The 24,702-nt window shown below is 43.7% G+C and overlaps 1 protein-coding gene across 1 annotated transcript; it reads left to right on the top strand.

Moving 5' to 3' along the window:
* Positions 1-1,870: 1,870 nt before the first annotated feature.
* dcn (decorin) lies at positions 1,871-23,729 on the top strand. The gene is made up of 8 exons (XM_071905587.2): positions 1,871-2,569; positions 11,505-11,740; positions 16,280-16,392; positions 17,747-17,960; positions 19,203-19,316; positions 19,999-20,092; positions 20,884-21,022; positions 22,138-23,729. The coding sequence occupies exons 2-8, from the start codon at positions 11,524-11,526 to the stop codon at positions 22,336-22,338; spliced, it is 1,092 nt and encodes a 363-aa protein (XP_071761688.1). The 5' UTR covers positions 1,871-2,569; positions 11,505-11,523; the 3' UTR covers positions 22,339-23,729.
* The last annotated feature ends 973 nt before the right edge of the window (positions 23,730-24,702 follow it).

Below are 24,702 nucleotides of genomic sequence, written 5' to 3'. Positions count from 1 at the left end.
GCGCTCACTCGCTGCTGTTTCAATTTGTCACTTGCTGTGCATTTTTCTGCCAGTGACCACACCCGACACCTGAAATTAATTTGAGCAAATCTACGGCGTCTCAATTATGGGATGGGACGGGACACTCCCCAATTTGCCTCAATTTGTGAGCCCCAATTTGTGATATGGGTGTATTTTTACATAAAAATCCTGTCTAGTGCAGCTTTAAGGCTTCTCTATGCCTCTGCTAGTTAAAACACCCAATGCTTTTCACATTTTACAATGACTGACAAGAAAAATATCAATATATGGCATTCATCCATCCAAAAGAAGAGTCCTGAGACCAACTTGTCTGAGTTGGCCTGGGACCATTTAGACACACATGAGGCCACCATGTGTGTGGTCTGCCCTTTGCCTTCTGCAGGGAAAGACAGTCAAGTTGAGAGAGAAAAAGCCAGGCAGGATAAAACCTGCTCCCTGCTATCTGATCCGTTTAGGTCTTGAACAGAGAGAGAGAAAGACAGAGGGAGAAAGCGGGGGGAGGTAGACAGAGCCTTTCTTCCACGCTAAAACTCATCCAGTCTACCGTTCCTTTTGATCTAGGCGGTGTGCGAGATCAAAATCGAGAGTTCAATAAAGATACAAGCAGAGTGACAGAGCGGATGAGAAGAAGGGGGGGGGAGACAAGGATGGATCGAAGCAAACATCCTGGGAGGATGCATCAGCTTCAGCCGCTGCAGATGTTCCCGGCTCATCATTCATTTGATCTGCTCTTTGTTCGATTAAACCTCCCTGTGCTGTTTACAGTCTCTTCAAAGGAACACTTTAACGCCTGAACAGCAGCAAACAGAATCCCTGGACTACTGCAGCTGTCGGTATGATGTAGTGTAAATCAAAGTGGGATCTTTTTGAGTCAGGTTTGGTGATGTATGCATGCCAGCTAAGTGCATCACATCTCAGCCTTTGACCAATATACCTGAAAAACTGACCTTTGCATAAAAGGAAGCAAGACTGGTATTGACGTATGTTTAGTAACTTCAGTTAATGACACACATCCATGTTAGCTGACTGTGGTGAAATTCAGTCTGTTGTGAGAGGAACTTAGTCTGGATTTACACAATAGAAATGACTGATATAATGGCTTTTTCTATGTTGTCATTTCCATTCAAATGTTAAGATTTAGCTGATGTGAATGATGTTGTGCGAGCGGATAAAGGTCGAGTGACTTCCTCAAAAACACTCCAGCTGAACACATGGCTGTTGATGTAGACATAGGCTGTTGCAGGGGTTGAACTTGTGACCCTCCAGCTTTGAGACACGCAGCCTCTCTGGCCACTTACTGCAGCCATCCTGCTGCCTTCCAGTCATGATCAGAAAGATGGGATCTGGCTCACGTAGGGTTAAAAAACAGAGTGTCTTTTTTTTTTTTTTTTTTTTTCTCCCCCATGATTAAATCCAGCCTAGGCAGGCCCGGTCCAAGCAGCACAACGTTTTAAAAGCACTGCCAGTAATCTGAACTACACTGAGAGTATCTGGTCCTTCATCGAGCACAGAGTGCCGGGTTAAAGCAACACTGTTCATTAGAGAAACGTGCAAGATTTCAACCATGATGCCTGGAGAGAGTGAGGCAGATACAGTAAAGTGGCCATGAGGACTAAGAATTGGAAAAAACCAAGACATCCCCCTTCTCCTTTCCTCTTCCTCCTCCTCCTGCCTAATGGACTCCAATGGACCTCTCTGTCCATTAAGGCAACATAAACAAACCCAATCAAGGTTTGGGGAATGGGCTTAGGATTGGGAGGGGGGGGGGGGGTGCATTGGGGGGAGGCGCCAGTCTAAATACTTAAAGGATTAGACAAAAGTAATGAGGGGGGTTATTCAGTATAGAAGCTACACAAATTCCCCTAAAGGATGAATGACAGAGAGCGAGGGTGAGAGAGAGAAAGGGAGAGGGTGTGTGTGTGTGTGTGTGTGTGTGCGTGCGTGTGTGCGTGTGTGTGTGTGTGTGTGTGTGTGCAGCATTCTCCCCTAAGCTCCACAGGACCTATCATTACCAGATGACACAGTGAGGGTGGCTGCCGGCCGAGTCGCTGCTTATTGCCTTAAACTCAAGTCTCTGCCTCTTTCTCTCCTCTTTCCCTTATTTCTTTTCTTTCCGCTCTCCCTTTCTCCCTTTTTCCTCCTCTCTCTCTCTCTCTCTCTCTCTCTCTCTCTCTCTCTTTTTTTTTTTCCTCCCTTCCTCCCTTCTCCATTTCCAGCTGTTCTTGGAGCACGCAGCGAAGACCGGGGGAAGTTCTCCACCAATTGTTTCAGCCCTGAGAGGAGCTCAGCGGTCGGACCCCTCCCTCCTCCTGTCTCTCTTCCCTCTCTCTCTCCTGTCTCTCTTCCTCGCTCGCCCTCTCCCTCTCTCTCCTCCCCTTGCCGTGACAGAGCACACCTGCTTGGTCTTGGCTGCACGCGCTCCGAGTCCAATTACCCCATAGGCCCTCGCAGCCGCTTCACAGTCTCATCCCCCCTTCTCGACTGGATTTTGGGAGTCAAGCTCATCTCGCGCACTCTACTCTCTTTGCCTTGCTTCTACTGAGAACAGGTAGGCTAATCCTTTAACTCTGGGACAAGCCAGGGAAAGTATGGAGGGGGATGTATGGAGGAAGGTATGGGTATTAAATGGGGGGATGTGAGGATAAGGAATAAGGAGTTAGGTTTCAGCAGGGTCTCATTACTTAAAGAGATAGAGGATGGTGGAGGTTTTGCTGAATTTGACTTTTGGATAACTTTGTAGTTGCTGTGGCAAATCCCTTATTTTTTTTTATTATGTGAACAATGTTTTCCTGCATTTTTAGCATGTGATTTTTACATAGATGGTCAAACTGCAGTGTATCAGAATATATCATTATATTATATTATCCATGATTTAAAAGTGATGTATTTGCTGAGAAGAAGAGATGACTTTGTGTGTTTTCTTGCACAATTACATCCATGGATATTTCTATATGTGTCTGTGTGCTATTATGGATTTGAATATGTTTGATTCCCCCTCTTCATATCTTGCTCCATGTGTCTCTGTCTCTCTGCAGCCTTTGTGTGGTTGTGTATGTTCCAGCTACGTTGCCAGGTCTTATTCCCACAGCAGTCTTGGCTTTGGGATGAGAGGCTCTAACTAATCATTCCCAGCCCATGCATACAGCACATTGGAAAGAGCACCAGCTAGGGAAGGGGGTGTGGTAGCGCAGTTGATGCTGGTACTCCACTGATGTGCCAAAAAAAAAATTCTTTTTGCCCATCATCCATTTCCAAGGTATCCACCATTGAATTCCATGTTATCTTTTCAGCGGTTTCTCAGTTTACCTTTCTGGTTTGCGGTTTTCAGTTTGTTGCCTTCTGTGGCAATTGACCAAGTGAAGTGTTTTGACATAGCTTGTTGATTGTTTGGATGTTACTCATATGGGACTGGCTTTCCTTAGGATATGTGCGTGGGTGTGTTAGCTTATCACTTGACACACATACCAAGTGAATATGATGTGTTGTTATAGCTACACTAAGAAAAGGGGTTGAGTGAGGGGAGGGCAGAAAAGTGAGGACGTCTCTTTCTACATAATCCTACAGGTTGTCTCCCTTCCTTTGCTTCTTCTTTTCTGTTTACAGTCGCTGGCTTCAGTGGGAAAGACATTAGGTTTACGAGTGCTTTTCTCCTCAGTTCAGTTGTTGCTTTTATTCATTGCCTTTCTCTTTTTTTTTTAGTTTTCTCTCATTCTACCTCTCTCTCTCTCTCTCTCTCCCCCTCTCTCTCTCTCTCTCTCTCTTTGTCTCTCTCTCTGGCATTTGGGCATTCTACAAGCAAAAGAGAGGGGGGAAAAAAAGCTGAAATAACAACAAGGATTTCTTTGTGTTGATTCAGCCCATTACTGTTTGTCAAGCCTTTCACTGGAAAAGTCTGTGTTTCTGGGCTTCTCAGACTTTCCATCTCAGTAGTTCATCTCGCAGTGCAACCAGACCATTTCAACCCCAAACCCCCAATCTCTTATCTGTCTGCTGTGCAGCTCTGTTTCTTATCAATGTGAACCTTCTCAGCCCACCGTGGCGTTTGCTGCTCTGTTTCCACAGGAGCAGAACAGGACCCAAATTGCCAGGGGCAACTAAAAGTGAGAGGCTTTGAAGAGGGGAGGAAAAAAAGCTGTACCTGGCAACGCACAGTGCTATTAATCCTGTAATGGTACAGCTTCCTCTATCAAAGAGGGGTCTGAAGGCTTCCCGGCAAGCCACCACACAACTCCCAGCTAACTCATTACATCCCTATTGCCAGCAGGGGAAAACATAATAGGGCTCAACTGTACTGTATTGCTTTGAATGGACTAGAATGGAAAGAAATTGAGACAAACTAAACAGAATGAAATGTGAGAGGGTGTGGGGATAGAATAGAATAGAATAGAATAGAGAGTGAAGGCTAAAAGACACAAAACTATCCCTGTAAGTTTACTGTACTAAAATATAATTTTAGTACAGTAAATATAAAAGTGCTTCACTTGATCACACATTTGTATTCAGCTGAGCAGATGTTTGATATTTGAGGCAGGAATGAGTGAGCGGAAGGTTTGGAGGAGACAAGGCCCAGACTTGCACCCAGGGGCTGCATTTTTCCATCTGGACTTCAACTCTCTGGGTCCAAACAGCAAGAGAACAATGGAGTTGAATGGACATCAGCCATGAAGGCTTTTTTCTTTTCTTTTTTTTCCTGCTCACTGGAATACCAGAAAGTTCCACATGTCAATCCTTCTGGCCAAATTTTTTTTATTGTAGAAGGGTCAGACAGAGAGAGAAAATACCGTGAGCTACATATGGGAGATGAAGGGAGGAGAGGAGGAGGGGAGGGAAGGAAGGAAGGAAGGAGCAAAAAAGGGAGGAGGAGATGGAAAGAGAAGAAAGGGAGAGCGGGCTGGGCGGCTCGTCCACGTCTGAGCAGCGCGGACGGTTGATAATGGGACTGAGGTTGATGGCAGGCCTACAGCTCTTCTCATGGAACAGCTGAAATGTGGTTGAACCGCTCGCTGGCTCTCTCATGCTACGGCTCAGAACACCAGGCGTGCCTTAGAGACCCTAAATTAATCTCCCAATGATAGTTATTAGTCTGACTGATTAGTCTTATTTTTCTGCATAAAACCTTGAAGAAATACATTGTAGTGGTGTCAGGGGCATTTTCTTAGCCAAATATCTTTATCTAAAAGAAGGGTTGACCGACCAGGAGGCTAGTTTCCAAGCAAGATTGATTTGGCATGACTCCCATTACTAGAACTTTTTGGCTCTGAAAATGTTTGTTGGCCGTATCTTTGCATATTTTCAGATGTTCTCACTCACAAAATCCCCTGATATGTCAGAAAATCTGCTGAAAACAATGACAAACGACTCCTGAGTGGACTGCCAGCGAGGAACACATAAAATCACTCATCGTACACTCTGAAGTCGCAGCGTTCCCGCGTATCGCTCATGCTCTTGTGTGTGAGTACACATGCAAACACATGCATGGGAGTGGGCAGCACATTGACTCGCTGATGGGTTTAAAAGGGCCACACGTGTTTTAAATGTCCTGTAGCCTTGTAAATACCTTCCCATGATTCATTGCTGACAGACGCGCTGCAGAGGCAGAGACAGGCCTGTGGAGAGTTAGGGGGAGACAAGGGGAGGGAGAGGATGGATGGGGGTAGTAGGTGGAGGGTGGGATGGGAGTCCATGTCTGCTTTTTAGTGCTCGCTCCGTCACAACATGGTGTGGTTTGCTAAATCAAGTCGCCACGGTCCCCAGTGCTCAAGTTTCTTTAGGGAAAGAGAAGTTTGAGTGAATGGTAGTTTGATTCATGATGTATCTGGTTCTGTGGGTGGCTCATTGATTTTTTATATGCTCTAAATTTCAATGAAAGGAAAGAGGGGGAGAGACAGCGAGAAAGGAAGAGAGGCAAAGTGAGTCCTGCTTTACTACTCCATGTGAGCTCTGTCTCTCTCCAGTGTAATCTGCTTCCTGTCTGGGAATCATTAGAAACGCTGGGGCCAGACTTCTGGGGGACAGTGGAGGGAGCGAGAGAGAGAGAGAGAGAGAGAGATGAGACAAAAGAGGTAGACGGGAAGATTGACAAGGACGCCGCTGCAACAGGAAATGTCAACCTCCACCCCCTTTTTCTCGGAGAGAGAGGGGGAGATCAGACATGGAAAGATGAGCCGCAGGCGCATGGCTTCGCAGGGAGAGACGAGAGAGGAGAGATGAGAAGATAGGGATGGTTAAAGGTCTGAAGCCCAGCCTTGTCTCTTCTTTTCTTTCTCTACCATATCCCCTTTTCATTTTAGAAAACTGCCTTTTTACATCACTCTTACACACACACCCATACACTTTGACAGGCCCCCGCTGACCCTTCAAAGGCCACTCAAGCTCTTTTGAAGGCCCGAAGGAGCACTGATTTCAGCGCTGTGAAATTCACAAAGCTCAAATTATTATGGACTCCCCACTGATCGCAGTTCAGAGTGAAATCTGTGTCGGGTTAAACATTACAACAGCCTTGGCCGAGAAGACCCCTTGCACGACTTCCTCAATCAAATCCTGTTTTGCAAAAGTCACTATAACGCCCAACATTAAGTTTTAGAATTTATGTCAAAAATAAATCCATAAAACAACTTGTTTTTAAGTTTACAGTGACAGTCTCTGTCTTGAAAACTATGCACAGTTTACAAAATTCATTCAGTGAGGCACTAAATTGTGTGGTTACTACTGATTTTAGATTGATTAGTGTCAGTCCAGTGCCTGTGAATAAAGCCTGCCCCACTTTCTACTGTAAGCTGGCACTGAACCTCGCCGCGACGTGATACTGGGCATGTTCCCTGCATGAAGCGACGCTGAAATGATCAACATTATGTGAAGGACCTTGGGGAGAATAGCTTAATGCAATTAGCGTTCATGCACACATTACGCTGCAGATGTTTGGTTTGTACATGTGCCAGATTAGCCGAATATTTAATTCATTAGAAACCTTCCTTACAAGAAGGAAAAGGCGGCACTTCTAAATCATTGCTAAAACATGATTTAAACAGGCTGGAACAAAACAGTGGACATTTTACCGTCCTTAGCTCCATTTATTTGCTGTGTTAACAGTTATTGTATTGACATGCCGGAGCAGGTTTAAACCCTTTATTGCAGTTGGACTGACAACAAAATGTGTCTGTTTAAAAGTATGAATGTGTCAAAGGGATTTTGTCAATATCTGATCTGTGTCAACAAGGTGTGAGGGTTTTTTACACCAATGAAACAATGAATCAGTTGTGAAGACATTTTTCATTGCATCTCTTCAAAACAAAACCACTGCAGCCTTGCCAATCACATAATACTGAATAGAGAACATTTTCTCAGTGCAGTGAACTACAGAGTGATCATGGCCTTTCTTATACAACTATGAAAAAACAAGTAAGGTTACTAGCAACAAGTCAATGTAATTGCAAGCAGAGCTGTTTCAAGGTTTTGTCTAAACAAAGCATCAGTTTGAAGCAAAAAGATTGATGAGATCATGTTTTGCAAGCTGCAAAGCCCTAGACTGAGCGTTCCCTTTGAAACACAGAGGTTTGATTTCCAGCTTGCTGTGATCAAGCGCTCTGATTTCCAATGTTTAGGAAAGTAAAATTGACGAGGGGAAGGGCTTTGTTGTAAAAGAAACTGGACAGAGTTTTCAGACTTGGTTCTCTGCCCCGGTTGTTCGTCTTCTTTGGAGGAATAGGAAATGCTGACACTGGCAAGATTTGGAGTTGCGTGGTCAAGTCATGTCCCAGCATGCTGTGTTGATAGCCCTCTACACACACACACACACACACACACACGCACACCTGAAGTAAGTGTGTTGTTTGAGGAGCTCATGTGCTCAATAGATGCTCCAGGTGTGTAGGTGTGTGTGGGTGGTGGGTGGAGTGGGAGGGGGCAGGTGGGGGTGGGGGGCATCCTGCTGGTCCCGTGGACGCATCTGAGCAGCCTGGTAATGAAGCACAGACGCCTGGGGCACAGCAGGTTGTCCGAGGCGTCGTCTCCACAGGTTCAGTCAAACTGTGAAAGCTGCAAAAACCTTTGAATTTCAACTTTCTTTGAGATTGCAGTTTAGCAGTCGTGCCTTGTTCTGTGTCCTCTGGCAGACCTTGGATGACCACCTACCCACTCTTTCACCACAGCGCAGGAATCCTATTTTTTTATTTTTCACTCCTGCTTTCATTCTATTGATAACACTGTCAATGTACCTCCACAGTGCATAATACCGCTCCAAAGCCAACGCACCCTACCTTACGGATATTGGTAATACCGCTTGAAGTTTCTTCTGAAGCTATGGTTACACATTGTTAGCTGAGACCTGTAATCCCTTAGAAATCTCCTGTTTTCCCTTTGCCTGGTTTTATTTTCAAATTCTCATTTTACTCTCAGGAACAACTCCTGGGCCTGATTATGACTCACTAAGTAGCTGGCAGTAATTAAATGTTCTTGTCTGTGCAGTAAAGCTGGAGTTGTTAAATGCTCATAGCATTAAATTATCAGAGGTCGCTTTGAGAGCGTTCTCTCTTCTCCTTGCCTGTCTGGTTCACATTAACAGTTGCCAAAATGTTTATGGACAAAGACTGATGGCAGGAAACACAGGGGGTCGTCTTTAATATGATATCCTGCACACGGGTGTGCGTGTGTGTGTGTGTGTGTGTGTGTGTGTGTGTGTGTGTGTGTCCGTTTATGTGCCTGCAGTCAAGGGTCAAAGCAGAGGAGATAAGGTTCAGTAGTTCCTCTGTTCTTTCATGTGCATCATCCCATTCAGATCAGAGCTGGGTACAATAGTACTGCTGATAATTCTCAATGTTTGTTGTAACCTGCATCATGTACCAGATGGGTAGAGTTCACTGCATCAGGATGACTAAGAAAAGTATGATAAATTGACTTTAAAATACTTTCCAGTGACTATCAAACTTTCTGGCAATCAATATTGTTCTGTGAGTCAAACCCAACCCATCTGGCAACCAAACAGAATAAAACAAACCATCAAAAGTAACTACAAATACTATTTGGCCCAGGAGTGTTTTGCATCTCCAACTCCAAGAAGACGGCAGAACACTCCTGCCAAGTGTGCAGACAAGGTTTTCATTGGATTGAGTTTCAGCTACGCTTAGATAAGGGAGTGCGATACAGCCAAGATTACTCAGCCAGTGGAGGAGACTAGAACAACGTGTCCTCTGGATCTACTGTATGTTCAGACCGGAGCTCATGTCCCCCTTGGTTTCAACACCTCTCTCCACATGCTCCATCTTTCCAGCTGAGACAAAATGGCAAACGTTCCGCATGGAAAACTGCATCTAGACATTACACACTGTGTGACAAAACTCCAAGCTGTCAGGGCCGACGTATTATTTCACCCTTCCAGTGTTTTTCAGGTTTTTTCAGTTACGTACCAACAGGGAAAGGGTAAAAGAGAGACCAAATTACCATTTACCAGCCAACACAGCCAATAACTGTCTAAATGAAAGCGATAAAGAGTTCCAAGTGTTCCAAATGTATGCATACTGTATGCAAGCACTGTAGCCACTGGAGTGTAGCTGTACAGTGTGTCTAAGCTGTGACTGTCTTGTGGACTGGAACTATAATTACGGCTCGTGTTAGGAGTCACTCTGAGCCGTGATCCCCGTGACCTGATGCAACCCTGAGCTGCACACACACACACACACACACACACACACTCAGCTCTTATTCTCCCTTTCTCTCGCTCTCTCATAGACACACATAGCTCAAAGACACACTTTTACAAATTTAAACGCATGCATTGATTGCTTTCTCTCATTCGCTCACACCTCCATGTGTGCACACCTACGCACGCACTGACACATAGAGAAACACACACACACACACACACATACACACATATAAAGTGCACACAGATGCACACACAGCTTGTATACATACTTGCAAAAACTTAAACACATGCACTCATTGCTTTCTCACTCAGTCACACCTCGAACCATGCAAATACACACACACACACACACTCACACACATATATATATAAAGTACGCACAGATACAGTACACATGCACACAGACCATTGAGTCAGATTTACAGTAGCCTAAACCAGGCCAGTGTCACTTTCAGGTCTGGCCAGCTGGTTTTGGGTCAGTTTCATCATCCTGGTCATGATGTTCAGGTCAAGGTCTGCTGCAGACCAACTGCTCCCAGATCATTTGTTAGCAGCTGCGGCTCGGATCTGCCCTTCAATTATTGTGGCACCAAGAGGGAAGGAGGAACGTTTGGCTTTATGCATGACAAGCAGATTGCTGGGTCGTTGAGACTGTGTGTGTGTGTGTGTGTGTGTGTGTGTGTGTGTGTGTGTGTGTGTGTGTGTGTGTCTGTGTTAAAGGTCAGGGAGTTTGTCGGTATGTGTGCATGTTTGCACAGTATGTATGTCTATGTGAGGTTGAGAGAGAGAGAGAAAGAGAGGTGTGTGTGTGTGTGTGTGTGTGTGTGTGTGAACTGGGTTGTGGTTGTGGTCAGAAATAGATGGCTGCATAGGGAGACAGGGTTCTCCCAGTCTCCCAGTGACTCTACTTGCTAAATCCTTCAGTGCTTGTATTTTTTGGTATTTTTGACACACATTGACAACAGTAAAAAAAAAAAAAAAAGTAATGTAGCCTATAGCATACAAATTAACTTAATCCATTAATTTTGAATAGAAAAAAAATAACAATAGCAACAGTAGAAATCTCCCATCATGCATCCACCCTGCATTATGAAGGCTAATGCAGATGGTATTTATGTTAATGGTGCAGCAGCCAATGCAACCTATTCTTTGTCTGTTGCAAAATCAAACTGGTTGCCAGATCTTTTGTGTGCCTTCTGAAGGCTGAAAAAAAAAATGTTCCTTTCAATGCTGGACCAACAGCAAAATACTAATAAAACTTTGTATGTTGTAGTTCTAGCATATTCATAATGTTTCCAGACATATCTCCAGTTTAGACTCTTGGAATAGGTCATTTTGCTTGCTCTCTATACTGTAGTAACTTGATGCAACCTTAAGACTTGTCCCCTATAGCAAAGTAATATTGCATCATTTTCCCTTTTGGTTTGCACTATAACCCCTCCTCTTTCACCTTTGCCTCAAGCTCACCAGTTAAATACGTCATTATTTGACCAACCCCACAACATTATTACGCCCAAGTGCTTAGCCTTCTAGCCTCTGGCCTTCCACCTCTCCCCTTTGCCCTTTGCCTCTCTGGACTTCACTCTGTCTTCACTCTGTCTCTGTCTCTCTAGCTCTGTTTTCTCACACAATGTCCCTCTCTCAAACTTTTTTCACTGTTACATTTCGAGTCTCCCTAGACTCTGCCTACTTTCTTTCTGCAATGTGTTTTTTGGGGGGTTATAAACCTCCACAGATAGACGCATATTATTTTAAAAAAAAGTGAATGAACTACAGCGCCAACCTTCAAATTAAATTCAAAGTGTATCTGTCCTAACCCTTGACCTGTGCTCTGTTCCCCCAGGCTCCCTGCCAGCAGCACCATGAGGTCGGCCTGTCTCTCTCTGCTCCTGGTCACCGCCTGCTGGGCATTGCCCTTCCGCCAGTCCGGCTTCCTGGACTTCATGATGGAGGACGATGCGGGATCCGGTCTGCCTGACCTGGTCAGAGGTGTTCCAGAGCTCCCTCCCATGCCCACAGGACCCAAGTGCCCCTTCCGCTGCCAGTGCCACCTGCGCGTGGTGCAGTGCTCCGACCTCGGTAAGACAAGGCCCTTTCCCTCTGATGGTCATCATGGACTATATGATTAAAGGTGCTATGTGCATTTTAATGTCAACAAATCATTACCTCATAAATTTTGAGACATTAGTATAATTACTGCAAACAAAGGAAACATTGTGTACCACCGGGTCGGATTTCATGGGAAATCTGCTGGATTGTTTACAGAGGGAAATTGATTTATGGCACAGAACAGGAAGAAGGCACAAACAGCGCTAAAGCTTTCAGAGTTTCTCACAATTACAGATAGTGTAACGAGTGAAAGGCTGATGGAAAAATCACTCCCAACATGTTACTCCTCTTCAGTAAAGCCAAAGAGAAAACAAACGCACATGGAGCCGCGCCAGGGAGTCGGAGGGGGAACAAGTAGCAATATCTCATGACATCCAGCAACAGGTTTTATGGGAAATGTGGTCTTAATTTTGAGACACACTACCACTAACAATACCGCTGGAGTGAGACTATAATATATATATAAATATTAACAATCGTCTTGATCCTGGTCTCATTTGTTTACAGTAATTCTACCAAGGTATCACAATTAATTTGACAATGATATATTGATGTTTAACAATGCTACATACAGCACCTGTAAGTTTAATCAATAATAATTTCATTTCTACATTTTCGCTTCATCGGGTCACATCCATTTTATAACTGTACTTCATCCAATCCTCCATTTTGTGTTCTGCCTTGGATTCCAAACAATTGAGTTCATTACGATGGGTCTGATGGTGCGGTTAGATGGATGCATGTACAGTAGTTTTGCTGTAGTTTTACTGTGCTGAGTCATATCCCCGGTTTTAGGGAGAGAGTAAGTCATGCACTTTACAAGCTCGGTCTGCCTAGTTCCCATAGAGGTGTCTCCTCCATCAACCCAAACCCATAGAGACGTTCAAAGGGCGCATGCTGTTTGATCTGCCCGTCATCAGCTTGTGAATTCCTCCAGAGAACATCGCCCCGGTGCAGACTGCTTTAAACGCTCACAGATGCTGTGAGCCTCGCTTCTCTTCCTGTGACAATTACATTATTTGACCCATTTTGGGCTCTTTTCTCATTTTCCTAATTGTTTTCTCAGACGATGAGGGCGATTAAAGGTTAGCCTGAGCTTGGGAAAGTCCAGAACGTGTCCCAGTTTCAGCGAGTACAAATGTTCCGAAACTTGTTTTTCATTGTAAAGTTTACACTCCAAGGTTAAGGCTACAATCAATTAGTCAACGCTTCGGTTCAGCACAATTACAACAATTTACTCGATTGTCTCCTTCATTGTTTAGAGGCTATCAACTTTGTTTGTCTAATTTGATGTTGAGTATACACAGTAGCTTGAGTCATCTCACAAGCTTTGTCATGGAAAATCCCTGCCCTCATTTTTTCCTGCATATTACATAATAATGCATTTCTTCACCTTTGGCTTTTGATAGGTTTTGGCTCTGCTTTTGTTTTGAAAGGGAGGGGCTCAGGCTAAAAGGAGGCAGACAAAGACTAGGGGGAGTGAAACATGGACAAACCGAGAGAAAAAGAGATAAAAGAGTAGACAGTCGTAATGTATCAGGATATCCAACTCCAACCATTTTCCGATGTGTTGCGAGGAAAGCTTTTGCAGTGGTTAGATTCAGGACAACAATCACTGAGAGTGCGAAGGGTTAGCGGAGCACGCAGACAGACAGGCACACACCCATGCAGACAGATCAGCAGGTGGCTGGACAGTGCGAGAGACAGACAGGCGGTCAGAGAGAGACAGATGGAGAGAGTGATGTTCAGGAAAAGGGCCTGGTTCCATTACCTCAGCGCTCCAGCCGGGGCCCCAGCTAGCAGCAGCCGCTCCCTGGAGACGGAGCTCCAGAGCTGGATTCTCATCTCCGGCGTCGGCCCCGTTGGCCCGGAGCCTGCATCTGTTCCCCAGACCTGCTGGCATGCGCACAAACACACACACACACGCACATATAGGGACACATACACGCACAGGAATACGCATATACATTCAGACACACTCATAAGAATACTTTTTCTACTCACACACACAAGCCTGGGCGAGAAAGTGAGAGTCTGCTCACCATCCCAAAACACCCTTTTGCTTTTGCAGAAGTGGATTTTTTTTTCAACCGGTTTGCAGCTGGCATGGCTACAGCTAAAACACTCGATAGAGAGAAGTTAGCCTAGGGTTTAAATGAGCTGTGAGCACATTCGCCAGCTCTGTTAGAGAAGAGTTATTGCTGCTCCATAGAGCCATAAAATGTATCTATTACTCTAAATTTGTCTATGTGTAGTGAGTGTGTGTAAGGTCTCCGTGTATGCGTGTGTGTAAGTTGTATGCGTGCACATCATATGCGCCCTCGCATGTGTTCTGAATGACCAACCAAGAAATCCAAACTCACTCAAATTCCTTGAGGCAATCAGGCCTTTGATGATCGAGCCAGATCGACACAATTCTCCCCTAGCTCTCCTCCTAAATCACAGCACCAGACAAGGAGAGGAAATTACATAAACACTGTCATTAATGCTTGGATGTGCTGAAAACAAGACGGCCGCAGTCTGGAGCAATCATACGCTTGATATCCCAATCACTTCGCTTTCAAATAGAATGATTAAAAGTGACTACAATAGGGGGGGATCGGACTCCAAAGTCCCATTTCTCTTGTCCGTTTCCTGCCAAAGCGAATGAACAGTCAAGTTAGTTATTACAGAGAATGGGGTGAATGCTCTACAATCAGCCATGATTGAGCTATCAATGCATGACGAGAGTATTAAAAATCGAGACATTGACTGAAACATGACCTTCATTTGAATCACTTAGACTCAGCAGTCAGTTAACGTTATTGTCATCATTGCATAGCTAAACGCCACAACAGTGCTCATCAATTTGATTCATACGACCAGGTGTTTGTTGTGGTGTGCTACATTTGGTAATTGGACATCACTCACTCACTCACACATAGATGGTGCTCAGTGTAGGACTAGACTTCCTATCCATGTCTTTAAGTGTTAGTGGCAGTATTAGGGAAGTATTTTGACCAGGAGGGAAAACCTTTGAGACTAAACAACTCAGCCAGGCCTTTCTGACACCTGAATAACAGATCTCTGACCTATTTTTAACGCCTCAATGATACTGCACACACAGACAGACTCCTTCTAAACTGTTTACAGTGGCTATAATGTCTTCCATGACCGCTAAGAAAACACCATATCACATGACTCCTGTGACAGTGCTGAGAGAGATAGGAAAAGAGGAGGGAGATGATATTCAAGAGCCGTAAAGAAGGCTGTCAAGAAAGAAAGAAGAGGTGTAAAAGTAGGAGAGATATACACTACGCTGTAATGAGGATGTTGACCACAAACAGCTGCGAGGGATTGTGGATCCTCCTCTGCAGAGTTGGAAAAGCTGACAGAAAAGGCAAACCTAGCTGAAAATAATGTTTGGGTGAGCGACGCAGAAGCTGTCGAAAGCTTTTAAAGCCAAAATGTGTCCACGCATAAGTATGTGCACCTTGGAAGATAGTAAGTGTAAGCCTCTTATGTCTAAACAGTTTATTCTACGTCTCTTCCTCTGAAATGTAAACTGCCCATTGTGGATCTCCGTCAGCCTATTTTTTTTGTTACCCCGGGATTCAAAACAGCACACACTGTGACTCTCAGCTTTGCCAGCTGCCTTCGCTCATTCCTTCAAAACAGTCCTGTCGACCCAATCCGTCTTACCGTGCAGATGGCATTTTCTGTGTCACAACACCCATAACACGCTATACTGAAGTCCAAGCAAAACGGCGTTTAGCGTGAGCTCAGTGTCCAGGTATGCGGCGATCGACTTACTCCAAAGGAAATTTGTTTCAAGGTCCATTTCCACCATGTGTGCCTTGGAGCACATTAGATGGTTATTTGGTCTCTCTGGAATGTCACCATAAAACACATTCTGCTCTAGTTTCCTATGATTGGGACTTTATGTGGTGTGTTGCGTGGACGAAGCAGACTTTGTGTTATTTCGGAGTGCCGTTACAAAGGTCAATGCTCTGTGACCTCTGTTCCTACTCCCTGCTCTGCCAGCATCCGCGCAGTTCACAGCAGATCTCAAAGGGTTTGGATATGGGGGGGTCTGTGTTTGGAAGTTGAGTGTGCGTTGGGGTGGGGGTGTTGAGAAAATGTGGTCATGACATAGATCAGATTATCTGTAGATTCTCAGTCGCAACATACTAGAGTTCAAACCACAGAACTGATTGAAATCTTGAATTTCAAAGACTCCAACCATTGTCAGTGGGCAGCTGGAGACCAGGAGGCAGCCATTTTGTGTCCGTTTCCTGTTGAGGTCACAGTCTGGTTAACCTCTCGCCACCAAAACCAGGGCTGTCAGTCACGCTTCACCTCAAACTCCATTTTCCATCAGACTGAGCGTACAGCTGCAGCACAGAAATGGGAGCTGTCCCTTCTGCTGAGCCAACTGACACTTGCATGCCACATACACAACACACACACACACACACACATACATAATACAACGTGTCATCTAATAATAGTCTAATAATTCACCTTCAGGTCTGAAGACGGTTCCTGAGGACATCCCAGATGACACCACCCTGCTGGACCTGCAGAACAACAAGATCACCGAGATCAAAGAGGGAGACTTCAAGAACCTCAAAGGACTCCATGTAAGAGACACTTTCCATTCAACTGTAGACATCCACACTAGGTTTTCTAATGTCATCTCAAAGAAGAGCACGCTTGAACACTTCGGTGTTACACTTCAACAGATAAGATGAAACTTTAATGATCCCTACTGGGAAACATCTTGTATCAATCTGGTTTAATGCAAAATGTTCATGTGCTATCAAAATATGCCCAAGTTTGAAACTTCTTTACAAGGAAGAACTCCCGTCAGCTCAAGATCTCGCACTTTGTTGGCCTTTATTGTTCTGTCCATGCAAAAGTATGAGGAGAAAGTTGCTCCTAAGAATGTTGGCTATAGGGGGAAGTGGTAGTAATCAGATTTATATTCTGTGTGTGTTTGTGTGTGTGTGTGTGTGTGTGTATACTGCATGCTTTGGTAATTGCATTGCCAAAACACATTTTCACCTTACACATTGAGAAGCATAACCTGACAGGAGTTCTCATTAGCCCTGAAACATGGAGCCCCCCCCACCATCTAGCTACCCATAATGCTCCTCTCCTCCAACGTTTACCATCCAGAAACATTGAATCCGAGCACCACCACTCCCCCAGTCCCCAGGTGCATGGAAACTATTCACCCCTAGGCCCTACAGCCTCACGCCTCTAAACTCCTATAGCTTTCTTGCTTGCAATAAATACCTCTGTCTGACGGCCAAAGCTGTTTCCACTGTAATGTAATTGGCCTCTCAAGGGGAACACACCACATACCTCACATTGCCTCCTGTCTGCTTACGTGAGAGTGGAACAGCAGGAGTGAGATTTCTCTGAAATTGCATCAGGGTTGACTCCAGGGTCGACTTGAACTTGGCCCTCCATCTGGGCTGCCTGGGCCCCGGGTTGAAGTAGGCTATCTGTTACGTTTACAAGCACGATAAACAATTGCTCAGCTCAAAATATCTTTTATTTGGAGAATCATATCCAGAAAGTACAGATTCTCTACAGTCCTATAGAGCAATTGTGGCAATGATGTACAGTTCTTTTGATTGAGGGAGCTGTGGGAAAATTTGAAGATTCATTGTTGAAATTTTGACAATAATGGCACCTTCATTTCATCAATTAGATACAACTGAATAAAGAATAGATCTGATTTACAAAAAAATATTTTCTCAAGTGCTGTAAACTGTAAGAAAGTTTAACTCCACTTCATAGAGGAGCGAAGTGTCTGATGCCAGACTGAATGCTATGAATTTGTCGCTTGATGCCCATGGTGGCGTGGCAACAGTGCTGCGGTGAAAGAGGGAATGTGGTCACACTGCACCATGAAGCATAAACATTAACATTTGTTCAGTGCTTGCATCTCATCTAAGCCTTTCTCCCTGACTTTCTCCCTCACAGGCCCTGATCCTGGTGAACAACAAGATCACCACCATCCACGCCAAGGCCCTCAGCCCCCTGACCAAGCTGCAGCGTCTCTACCTGTCCAAGAATATGCTGAAGGACATGCCCGCCAACATGCCCAAGAGCCTGCAGGAGCTGCGCATCCACGAGAACGAGATCAGCAAGATCAAAAAGGCCTCCTTCCAGGGCTTGTCCCATGTCATCGTCATGGGTATGAAAATAAAAACCCTTGCTGGTTTGTCTAAGTATGGGAGTGTTTGTTTGGACAGCATGGGCAGGTTGGTGAGTGTTAGGCTCTCACTGGCCGGTACACTGACAAGGGAGGATATGTGGTGTTTTGATATCTTGATTTAACCTAGAGTACATTGTAGCAGGACTGTATCACATAGTATTTGCATACAGCCCAATTTGATGGGATTTATTGCATCAGGATAATTCAAATAGTGTAATTAAGTTAGGACATAGGACAGTATGGTACATTTACTTTCAAATACTTTCCTCAGACTGTATTTGTGAGTCTTCTGGTACTTACTGTTTTGTCTTACATGTCCCACCCATCTGGTACTCTACTAAAACAAACACTAAGCGTTATTTGCAGATACAACATGACCCAGGTCTTCAATGACAGGTTCTTCTTCTGTTAAGACAGCTTCTGTTGTCTCAGAAAAGAGATACCTTCTCCACTACAACAAAAACTAAGGAGGGAAGTCAATTGTTGGTTGATAATTACCAACATTTGATTTCTGAGGCAGATAGTTAAAGACATTGACTGAAGACATCCAGTGTCAGTGTTGAGTGTCTTAGTGCAAGTGGTGAATTGCAGAGTCAGTTAGTTGGTGGCCCGCCAGCGACTGCCTACAGAGACCAGAAGGAAAGTTTGATTCATGGGGTTCACTGTTGAGACAAGACTTACACTGTACAGTTTGCTAGTGATGATGTACTACAGACTAAAATGTGACATGTATATGTGTGCGTGTGTGTGTGTGTTTGGGGTGCTGGTAGTCTGTTAATGCATGGTTGCACAGCATCTGCATGTTCTTGACATTGGAAATGAATCACAGATTCATACTTGGCCACTTGGCACTTCCTCGTCGGACCTCCCATTCCACAGAGTATGAAGCGTCCTCCTGTAGCTCATTAAAGCTGGATTAAAAGTGGAGTGAATCATCTAAAAACGCACTGATCCAAGGATTGTAATCCCGTGACAAATCAGAGAATCCAGCATGCTAAAAGGCAGGGTTGCAAACACTAGCAATACTGTGGCCAAAGACACTGTTTACTCCTGACTCAGCTCTATGTTCCTGTAACACACCAGGAGAAGAATTAAGTGGATAGACATGGTCCATAACTGTTGTTCTCTCTCTCTCTCTCTCTCTCTATCTGATTCTCTCTGTCCCTCTCTCTCCTTCCTACTTTCTGTGGTCTCAATCCCCTTTTCATTCGTTGTTCTCAGAGCTCGGGTCCAACCCTCTGAAGGGCGCAGGAATCGAGACTGGTGCTTTTGCTGACCTGAAAAAGGTCTCTTACATTCGCCTTGCAGACACCAGCATCACAGAGATCCCCAAAGGTACAGTTCTGATATCAATTTCCACTAATAATTCATAAACTAAGGGATTTGGTTTTATCCAAGTCCTGTCCAGTCAGGCTCAGCCAAAAACAACCATCTTCTGTCACAAGAATGCATGCTTGGATTCAAGTCCACGGCAAAACAATGGAGTCAATGTGAAAAAACATTGAAAATGAACTGCATAGTAATTCAAAACGGCCTTCTCTCAGTGTGGGAACATTTTTGCCATATTTAGTAGAAGGATAAATGTAATAAGGAGCCTTTGCACAAATAATTTGGATTCAGTGGACTTGGAGAGCGCCACTCCTTGATCATCAGTCTGCACTTGTTATTGCAGCAGAATGAATTTATCCATTAGCAAAGGCAGAGGTATCAAATGTCCTTTTTTATAGCAACAGGCTCTTTAAATGAAACCAAACAGTTTTGTTTTTCCCAGCTATTCCACTATACCTCTTTATTGAGATGATAAATTAAAACCCTGAAATATTTTTAATGCTGTGATGTAAACTGCTAACACTATCAGATAACTCATGGATGTTATCAATTAAAATAACCACATTAAAAGTTCTACTCAGCTGATTTTTGAAGAATGTTGAAGGAGAAGAAACTACTAAGGTAGATGTTACTGAAGTTACCCCTTTGTTTTTGCCATCATAATAATCCATGTCCTGTGGGTTGCCAGGTCTGCCCGGTTCTCTCTCCGAGCTTCACCTGGATGGAAACAAGATCACTAAGCTGACCGCTGAAAGCCTCAAGGGCCTGAAAAACCTGGCCAAGTAATGAAACTTCTGATATATCTGGTGGACTCCCTCTTTTCAGTATAAAACTTCTTTCATGATTTCTATTTGACTTTCTTGACTTTTTAACACTATTTTGTGAACACAAGAACACGCATTTCTCTCTCTCTCTCTCTCTCTCTCTCTCTCTCTCTCTCTCTTTCTCTCTCTCTCTCTCTCTCTCTCTCTCCCTCCCTCTCTCATGTTCTCTCTTGCTTTTTCACTCTCTCTCTCTCATGTTCTCTCTTGCTTTTTCACTCTCTGGCTTAAAGGTACTAGCTTTACTTGGAACGCTGGCCCATTAAAATGGCATTACCTTTAAAGTGATTTATAACAAAACGTAGACCTAAACAGTAGTTTCTGGATAATCAAAATAACTGGTTTGCTCATAACATTTGGATACACTGTGTTTATAAGATCACCGCTCAGATGGTGGGGAAAATGGCATTCCAAAGTAGAACAAAGAAGAGTTTTATGCAGCACAAGTAGTTTATGTTGGAGAGGATATAGGCTTACCGTGCCTTTTATTTTCCATTTGCTCATAGTTAAGTAATAGACTAGGAAAGTAATGTCCTCAATGACAGGTGTGTAGATTGTTTTCCACATCCTCATTTGCCCATATGCATTTATCCCACTGACTCCAAATTAATTCAACCATTTATTTCACTATTCACTCAGTTTCTGCTCTTTCTAGGGCAGCACACCCTATTGGCTCATGTATATTCCCTTCCTGTTTCTTCTACACATTGACACATTTCCTTGTCTCTCCTACTTGCTGATTTCTCTTGCAGGCTGGGACTGAGCTACAATGAGATTGGCTCCGTGGAGAACGGCACACTGGCCAACGCCCCCCACCTGCGAGAGCTGCACATGGACAACAACGTCCTGACCAGCGTTCCTCCCGGCCTGCCCGACCATAAGTACATCCAGGTACAGAGAGGTTCCATATACAGTAGGGGGGTAGAGTTACTTGTACTTTCTCAGCATCATTAATTTGGGTTTGAATACACAACATGATCACAAGGAGACAGTTATTCCAACTATTGTTACTCTTTTTTTTAGGGTGCAATCACACCTCCAGTTCATTTTTTTTGGTCTGAACTATAGAGGAGAAGTTTACTTTGTTGCATTTTTGTATTTGGTTTGTTTAGGTTCACACTGCCCAATTACAAGCGAACCAGGGCTTGTAAACAAAAGTCACATGGACTCACTTAGCTTGTTTATTGGACAGAGTTTTGGTAGCCTATCATCCCACGAAGTTAAAGATTTTGGCGGCTTGGGGGAGCCAAAACAAAACCGATTGCAGTCCCAGAAACATTAGCTTTAGTTTGCACTCAGTTCATTTTGTTAGGCTTTCCAAGCATGAGTAAACTCCTTATACCCAGAAAACCTTGCATTTTGGGGTCGTTTCCTGTAGTTGGTTGGATTATGTTTTGACTCCTAACAAACCAAGACTTGCATCTCTTGGTGAAGTTTTGGTGCCATTGAAATTCGAATGGCATTGTTCTCAGCTGTCATAACAAACCAAAGGAGTAAACACTCTAGTGTTCAAATAAACCACTCCAAACATGCTTGATGTGAATGCGCCCTTATTCTATTACTCATAAACTAAGCTAAGCTAAAATAAACTAAGCTAAGCTAAACTAAGATAAAATAAACTAAGCTAAACTAAGCTAAGCTAAGATAAGATAAGACAAGATAAGATACAATAAGAGCAAAATTGGGACACTGCAGCATCAATAGTAACAGGATACAGCAAAATAAAAACGAATATAGCAAATAGGGATATTTAAACATAACGCAACCAACAATTAAACTATAACATTATAAGGATGTGCAGTAGAACATCCTGAAGCAAAGAAAACACCTATATAAGGTTGAGTATTTCCTATGTAACTCATTTGTTAACTTATTATTATCTTCTTTATTTTGGGATAGCTATTTTGCTATGTGTTTACTGTAAACATTCCAACAAGCCAACCACCGGTGCCATCCAAGTCCTTCTCAAAGAGTGAACATTGTCATTATTCAAATCCCTTCTCCAGGTGGTCTACCTCCATGCCAACAAGATTGCTGCTGTGGGAACAGAGGACTTCTGTCCTCCTGGTTTCAACACCAAGAAGGCCATGTACTCTGGCATCAGCCTGTTCAGCAACCCCGTGCCTTACTGGGAGGTTCAGCCGATCACCTTCCGCTGCGTCTTCGACCGCTCCGCCATCCAGCTCGGCAACTACAGGAAGAAGTAGAGCGTCCCGCCCCTCTAAGAGGAAGTGTGTGTTTGCGAATGAGCGTGTGAAAGTTTTGTAAGTGTGTGTGTTTGACCACAGCCCCACAACACTGACCCCCAACACAACCCCCTGCCTCCCCACAAATGATGATGTCATTAATCTACGCGCTCTTTCCGGTGACTCTGACATGTTAGAAAACTCTAGTGGACATTGACCTCCAACACAACATTTCACTTTCAAGAACAGTGTTATTCAGTCATATCCACAGCTTCCAGGTTGGTGCGACAATAGTGCCTCCAGCTTACAGCTATCACCAGCATAATACTACGGCGACGCGCTCACACACAGTACATCATTATTAGGAACCATCATCATATCAAACCAATTCATTCCACTTCACTGAGCATTAACATTGCAAATAAGTTCTTGCCTTCATAACACGTGATTGCAATATTGTTTCAGATTGTGTGCAATTCATTTGGTGGACAAAATGAAATTCAGCAACAAAGAGAAAAAAAACGTAACCACTTTAAAAAAGATCTCAAGCTATCAAATTTCACTTGATGGAAAATGTTACAAAATTCCTGTTTGATAAATTGCAGGCTTTCTGGATCTTTAGCCATCGTATGAATTATAAGAAGGCTGGCCTGTAGAGCAGGCAGCAAGGGGTTAACTTGTGTTTTACAATACCTTTAACAACTGGTATACTAGAATGTACTAGATATTACCTGTGTAGTAGGAATAGCATTCAGAGTGTAACATTACCATGCTGCACTCTTTGAAAGAATTTTGAATTTCTATTTGTATTGTACTCAATTCAAGTAGAGATAAAAGCAACCGTGACTTCTATCACATTGTGATTTCTTGTGCTTGCTTCAGTGTTGATTTAGTTCTGGGTGTTTTTACAATAGTTTTACGATTCTCTTCATCACATTCCATTCCCTGCTCCTCCTCCTGGTATGTAATATTCCATAAAACAAGGTGAAAATAGCTTCTAAAGATGTAGAATAAACCATATATGTTTTGAACAGAAGCCATTCCCAAAGATTTATATGCATGCTTTTTTTTTTCCTTTCGACTTGAAGCAGGTGGTTTCTGGAATCTCTTGTTAATGCGTGTATGTATCTCCGTTATTGTTTCCCTGCCCTTTATTTCTTTTTTTAAGAGTCAAGAAAAATTGGAGGGTGGATGTGAACTGGCATGCCCACGGCACCCATGTTGGTGTGAATGTTGTATGTATAGACGCTGTATATAAATGCTGTATAAAAACCTCTCATTGCTTAAAGGCACAAGCACTTACCATAGCTCAGACTTAATATATCAGCAACAAAGGTGTTCCTCTTTTTTTCCGGAGCAGGGGCTCCAGCTAAGGTGTCCTGAACAAAATAAAAATACTAATGGAAAAAGTAGCAGTTTTTGATGGGTTTAACAACCAGAAGTCACATTATTATCAATGGTGTGTATGGAGAGTTATGCTCCCGGTCACTAGATGGCGCTGCAATAGCTACAGCGCAATGTGAAGAGTGGAGCGGCTTCCCGGCGAACAAGGTCAAGAGGAGGAACAGGTGAGATTTACTGAGAAGCAGGTGAGAAATCATCAACACTTTTACCGACACACACACACACACACACACACAGAAAGTGATACACCTGCTGTGGTTGGATACATTCAGGTCTACACACAGCCGGTGAGAGGATTGACTGATATCCTCAGAGATATGACAAGGGAGATAGCAGCATGAAGAGGGATTGAGTATGATGTTGACAGACTGACAACTTTGAATCTGCTTTGTGATCGTATCAGAAAATCCCTTAAAGCAATGCCAACGTCAGGACGTCCTGTATGGGTAGGAGTGGATTACTCTGCTGCCCAGGCAGAGGTCAAGGGGTCACATTATCCTTTGTGTGCTTGCGGGTGCATGTCAACTGCAGCTAGGATCAAATTTTGAAGTTACTGTAAGCAGCAATTACATATATTTTTACGAGAATATAAAGCTGACCACAATTCTTTCCCCAATAACAGCAAACAGTCACAGGCAATTCACTGAGTTGGAGCAATATGTACAACTTGTGGGTTTAATACTCCTTTTGATGTACGACCTGCCAAGTGATGTACTGTGGTAGAATAGACTGGCTGTGCTGCTACATTTCAAATAAATCACAGTTTCTCTCAGACGTTTCATATAGGGTCTGACTAACTGTCAACTGCAGTTTTACATAAATATAAACTTAAAAGGAGTCTGGCTGGAAACATATTTCAACCTTATGGGCACGTTTAAAAGTCTTTTCAATCATTCTCATTTCCATCAGACACCATGCCCAGTTCCTTCGAACAATGTGAAGGTTTCTTGCCATCTGGTAACAATAAAGTTACAGACAGAC

Source organism: Centroberyx gerrardi, chromosome 24 (genome assembly GCF_048128805.1).
Source record: "Centroberyx gerrardi isolate f3 chromosome 24, fCenGer3.hap1.cur.20231027, whole genome shotgun sequence".
Classification (NCBI taxonomy): domain Eukaryota; kingdom Metazoa; phylum Chordata; class Actinopteri; order Beryciformes; family Berycidae; genus Centroberyx; species Centroberyx gerrardi.
Note: the sequence above shows the minus strand (reverse complement) of the source record. Positions and strands in the feature narration are given on the sequence as shown.

Excerpts from the sequence above, each read along its gene's own strand:
- dcn (XM_071905587.2), top strand. The coding sequence starts at position 11,524 with ATGAGGTCGGCCTGTCTCTCTCTGCTCCTGGTCACCGCCTGCTGGGCA. Across the intron at positions 17,961-19,202 it reads GTCCCATGTCATCGTCATGG|AGCTCGGGTCCAACCCTCTG; the intron begins GTATGAAAATAA and ends CGTTGTTCTCAG. Across the intron at positions 20,093-20,883 it reads GGCCTGAAAAACCTGGCCAA|GCTGGGACTGAGCTACAATG; the intron begins GTAATGAAACTT and ends TTTCTCTTGCAG.